The following is a 6,000-nucleotide window of genomic DNA, read 5'->3' as shown; positions in this document are numbered from 1 at the left end:
GTTAGTACCTGACGCTTAGTATCAATGCTGTTAAAATGAAAGAGTTTGAAAATGTTATAATACGACCCGTTTGGTTTAGGGATTACAGATCTTGAACGACAACACGTGCACAGATACGGCTGACATTTTGTAGAAGACAATTATTTGAGCTATTCTAAAATACCAGCATAAATTGGATCAGATTTGCACTGGTCAATTTTTTTTTTTTTGTAACACAAATCTCCGATATAGCCTCTTTCTTACTGCGCATGCTGTGGCGCGCATGTACGGGGAAACTTATCCGAGTGAACCATGGATACTCATTTGCTCAGCAGCTAGGTCTCCTTAACCAACTACTTTGTCCAGATACCCGACATACCTCATGACTTATTTAAAAGCCACAGTCGACCTAACAAGAGCTGGATTTGAATCAGCGACCACAGTGTAGTAAGGTAGATATTAACTGTAGCGAGAATAATGCCTTTGCTGAACGACGAGAAGGCTTATCGTAAATCTTGATGTAGTAACACTGATTCAGAGTAAAATGAAGTCAAATATGTCAGGTGTGAAGGTTTGGCTTCTTAAAAGAGTAAACAAATACATAAATGCATCGATAAAGTGTCCCACATGTAGCCCACATAAAAAGCAAACATTTAATTTTTGTGACGTTGTTTTATCCACATATTACAGTTCAAAGTAAGGAAAATCTCCGAACTGAGAAAATCGAAAGCGCGTTACCAAGACAAAGATGGCTGTGGCCGTTTCCAGTCCTCTTCCTAAATAACTTAGGTTACATTTTTTATTGCCTTTTAAGATATTCACCACGACAATATAACATCACGCTCTACCCGCTTTACGCCAAATTTATGCCATCAGAAATATACATGTTTCTCTGAACACAGCGGCCCAGACAAAATCAAACAAAGAGAACAAAAACTGTCTATTTTATTAAATGGAGTGACCATGATAATTTACTGAAGGTCAATACATGAGCACATTTGACATAATTTACTGGAGGAATTTATGGCATGAAAAGACAAGAACCGCCCGGGGAGATTTAAAAAGAGCAGCAATACACTTTCACTGGTGGAATAATAGTAACAATTTGCTGCATTTATGGAACTATCAGCCCACAGACCAAACCACAGTTATAACAGGCACATTGATTGGCTAAGGGTGTATGGACAATAAAACATCTCTGATTGGTCACTTTGTTCCTGGCGAATTCTGGTAGCACCAAGCATCATGTGCTTGGACTTGTCAGTTAACATGGAATAGGCCGGTGCAGCAATGCTCTTCTAACTGCTGCAGTAATGAATGACGTCTTTTCTAGAATGTGTCAGGTACAGGCGACTTAAGGCAGGTTGACTCAGGAGTCAGCTTCTAACTGCTGTAGTAGATGGCGTCTCCTCTTCTCTAGTTCTCCTTCACTCAGTTCGCTCTCAGAAGAATCCCAGCCTCCCTAAAGCAGGCATAAACAAATGTCTTACTGTCAAAAGTTATTTATTCCATGACTGATTTTATTTTATATATTTTGATTGGTGTTTTACGCCGTACTCAAGAATATTTCACTTATACGACGGCGGCCAGACTTATGGTAGGAGAAAACCGGGCAGAGAAAGGGGATACCCACGACCATCCGCAGGTTGCTGATAGACATTCCCACGTACGACCGGCGAGGACGCCAGCATGAGCTGGACTTGAACTCAAAGCGACCGCACTGGTGAGAGGCTCCTGGGTCATTACGCTGCGCTAGCGCGTTAACCGAGCCCAGAGGCCCCCGAAGAAGAATACTGATTAAAACTAATTGGTCTGATCTGATTTTATAACATTCAATATGTGACTTTGCATCAATCGGGCAATTGCTGGAATGACGGAAAATGCATATGAAAATACATTGTCATCAGTCCATCAGTCACTCTATGTCAGAAAAGAAAACAACAATAAACAAATATTTCATTTCCATATGATCCCCAAACACTTATTGAAAAACTATGAACAACCTTCAAACTTTTGTAATTTAGGAAAGCAACCCAACCCCTATCTTAATCCTTATCATTTCACCGTCCCTCTAAGATGAAAAAGCTTTCATAGCTATCAGCTGTAGTTCTTTTGACACCAAACATGGCCTTCGACATGTCTATGTAGTAACAAATCAGGGCAAAGTAACACTCATATTGTCTTGATACTTGATCCAATCAAGCTTTTGAATTTGCTTTTAAATGTAATTAACGCTATTTACATATACGTGATTTCCAGCATTTTCAAGAGCCATTCAGCTCCAGTACAAACCTCCATGTGAAGATTAATGGACATTATTTTGGTAGATTTTAAATTTGTCCATTTTAAACATATAATATATTTATTTATTTGATTGGTGTATTACGCTTTACTAATGAACATGAATGTATGATATATAACATAAGAAAATCAAGGACTTTCAAGGTCTTGAAAATCTTTCATGCACTGTCAGGCTTTTCGAGGAACCCTGGTAATTGAAATTAACACATTATATGTTTGACTATATGTACCGTTATATTAATAAGGGTAGTGTGATCGCAATTTAGTCTCTGCATACCACAGCTTCCTGACCACTCACATCTGCTTATTACCTCTCCTAACGCCCCCCCCCCCCCCCTCCCAGGTCGACATGAGCATTCCCACGTCCAATCTTACCTGTCACCAGTCGTCAGGCTAATTCCACTGATTACACCAACAGCTGCTTGTCACAGTCATTAACTAATTAATGAGATCGTGTTGCCAACACCCTGATGTACAGAGATATGCCAGTGTCCTTGATAACACAGCTAGTGATATGGTCTAAGGCTCTGCGCGCCAAACACAATCAACCAGAAAATAAGCACTTAACACCCTTAATAGTTCTAATTATGTGGAAGTTTTCAGTTTCCCTAATGGGTACTTTACTATTCATCCTCTTCACTGTTTTCTTTTAATACAGAAAAAATATGTGCATAGTGTTTAAGTGTATAGCAACATGTACTATTGCACCAAACCAGCCCACGTACTACTGTCACAAACCAGTCCTTGTACCACTGCCATAAACCAGTCCTTGTACTATTGTCCCAAGCCATTCTTTGTACCACTGCACCAAACCAGCCCATGTACTACTGTCACAAACCAGCCCATGTACTACTGCCACAAACCAGCCCATGTACTACTGTCACAAACCAGCCCATGTACTACTGTCACAAACCAGTCCTTGTACCACTGCCATAAACCAGTCCTTGTACTATTGTCCCAAGTCATTCCTTGTACCACTGCACCAAACCAGCCCATGTACTACTGCCACAAACCAGCCCATATACTACTGTCACAAACCAGCCCATGTACTACTGCCACAAACCAGTCCTTGAATTATTGTCCCAAGTCATTCCTTGTACCATTGCACCAAACCAGTCCATGTACTATTGCCATACACCAATCCTTGTATTATTGTAAGTCATTCCTTACACTGTTATCACAAATCAGTCCTTGTGCTATAGTCACAAACCAGTCCTTGTACTACTGTCATAAACCGGTCCTTGTGCTTTAGTCACAAACAAGCTCTTGCACTACTGTCAGAAATCAGTCCTAGAGCTATTGTCACAAACCAGTCCTTGTACTAAAGCCAGAAATTAGCTGGACTTGAGCTCACAGCGACTGCATTGGTGAAAAGACTCCTGGGTCATTACGCTGCGCTAGCACGCTAACCAACTGAGCCACGGAGGCCCCACTACTGTCACTAACCATTCCTACGGTCAGAAATCAGTCCTTGTACTACAGTCAGAAATCAGTCCTTGTACTACTGTCAGAAATCAGCCCTTGTAATACTGTCAGATATCAACCCTTGTACTATTGTCAGAAATCAGTCCTTGTACTTCTGTCAGAAATCAGTCCTGGCATTACTGTCAGAAATCAGTCCTTATACTACTGTCAGAAATAAGCCTTTGTACTACTGTCAGAAATCAGTCTATGTACTATTGTCAGAAATCAGTCTTTGTAATACTGTCAGAAATCAGTCCTGGCATTACTGTCAGAAATCAGTCCTTATACTACTGTCAGAAATTAGCCTTTGTACTACTGTCAGAAATCAGTCTATGTACTATTGTCAGAAATCAGTCTTTGTAATACCGTCAGAAATCAGCCCTGGCATTACTGTCAGAAATCAGTCCTTATACTACTGTCAGAAATTAGCCTTTGTACTACTGTCAGAAATCAGTCCATGTACTATTGTCAGAAATCAGTCTTTGTAATACTGTCAGAAATCAGTCTTTGTAATACTGTCAGAAATCAGCCCTTGCATTACTGTCAGAAATCAGTCCCTGTACTACTGTCAGAAAGTAGCCCTTGTACTACAGTCAGAAATCAGTCCTTGTACTATTGTCAGAAATCAGTCTTTGTAATACTGTCAGAAATCAGCCCTTGCATTACTGTCAGAAATCAGTCCTTATACTACTGTCAGAAATTAGCCTTTGTACTACTGTCAGAAATCAGTCCATGTACTATTGTCAGAAATCAGTCTTTGTAATATTGTCAGAAATCAGCCCTGGCATTACTGTCAGAAATCAGTCCTTATACTACTGTCAGAAATTAGCCTTTGTACTACTGTCAGAAATCAGTCTATGTACTATTGTCAGAAATCAGTCTTTGTAATATTGTCAGAAATCAGCCCTGGCATTACTGTCAGAAATCAGTCCTTATACTACTGTCAGAAATTAGCCTTTGTACTACTGTCAGAAATCAGTCCATGTACTATTGTCAGAAATCAGTCTTTGTAATACTGTCAGAAATCAGTCTTTGTAATACTGTCACAAATAAGCCCTTGTACTACTGTCAGAAATCAGTCCTTGCACTATTGTCAGAAATCAGTCTTTGTAATACTGTCAGAAATCAGCCCTGGCATTACTGTCAGAAATCAGCCCTTGAAATAATGTTACAAATCAGTCCTTATACTACTGTCAGAAATCAATTTTTGTAATACAGCCCCTACCCTTCCCCTCACCTTCTCTCGTTCCCTCTTTGGTGATGGGGAGGTTTTCCTTCGGGAGCTTCTTGACCTGTCTTCACCCTCAGAACCGCTACTACGAGATGGCTGAGGACACAAATACAAACATATTGAGATTATGCTGGATGACACACTCTACATGGTAATTACATCAAAACGTCAAATCCAAGCCATAAATAATTTTGTGAATAATTTGATGACGTTTGAGAAAAGCAGCAGCCCGAGGATTATCATCAGAAACCATCTACACAAACACAAACATGATAGAGACAATGTCTCCATTGACATTTAGTGAAATTTGCTGTTTTTAAATGCAAAGAAAACACTAAAGTGAATATACATCAGATAAAAAAAAAAATCATTCAAAAGTGTTGAAGATTTGATTTATTTTTCAAATGGTATTAAAACATCACATCCTATAGAGGTGAGCAGTGACCCAACGGGTACCACATCCATGCTTTTTTATTTGAACAGTTCGTTTCAAGGTCCAGTCAGAGAATGCGTTCACAGATCTATATCCCAATGCATTTTGAATGATGAAGCAGTCTGTGTGTTAAAACGCCATGTGACGTCACTGGTCCGAATATGGTCAGAAAAGGAAACCATAGACTCCAAAGTTTCAGATGCATTTCACTCTGATGAAAAAATTTTAAGAAAAAAAAAATTAAGCTATTTTTGTTAACGGCCTTTAATGGTCTTTCATATGAGATATAAATGAAGTTAGTGTTTTCTTTCAATTGTAGTCATGAAAGATAGGGACTCACAGATCGGGAAACATGCTTCTTCTTCTTTTTCTTCTTGTGCTTTTTGGATTTTTCTCCTTCATCTGTGAAAATACAATCAAATCCTCACAACGTGTTTGAAGAGGGTGGTCTTAGAGTCATGCTCAAGGCTATTTCACAATTATAAGACCTTTGTGACCTGAATACAAGTAGACAGGAGTAAGAGACAAGCCACATCAACGGGAGGAGACTATCAAAACAATTGCTTTTTGGTCTTCAAAATCCTAAGAGCTG

The 6,000-nt window shown here is 39.4% G+C and overlaps 1 protein-coding gene across 1 annotated transcript in view; it reads right to left on the bottom strand.

Moving 5' to 3' along the window:
• Positions 1-544: 544 nt before the first annotated feature.
• The window catches only part of LOC135478075 (pre-mRNA-processing factor 40 homolog A-like), a 31,634-nt gene continuing 26,178 nt past the window's right edge, over positions 545-6,000 (bottom strand). The window contains 3 exon segments of the mRNA XM_064758345.1: positions 545-1,441; positions 4,982-5,071; positions 5,749-5,810. Coding sequence (XP_064614415.1) covers positions 1,349-1,441; positions 4,982-5,071; positions 5,749-5,810 — 245 coding nt within the window. The 3' untranslated portion in view covers positions 545-1,348.

This window comes from Liolophura sinensis, chromosome 11 (genome assembly GCF_032854445.1).
Source record: "Liolophura sinensis isolate JHLJ2023 chromosome 11, CUHK_Ljap_v2, whole genome shotgun sequence".
NCBI lineage: Eukaryota > Metazoa > Mollusca > Polyplacophora > Chitonida > Chitonidae > Liolophura > Liolophura sinensis.
The sequence above is the reverse complement of the archived record's forward strand: the minus strand, read 5'-3'. Positions and strand labels throughout refer to the sequence as shown.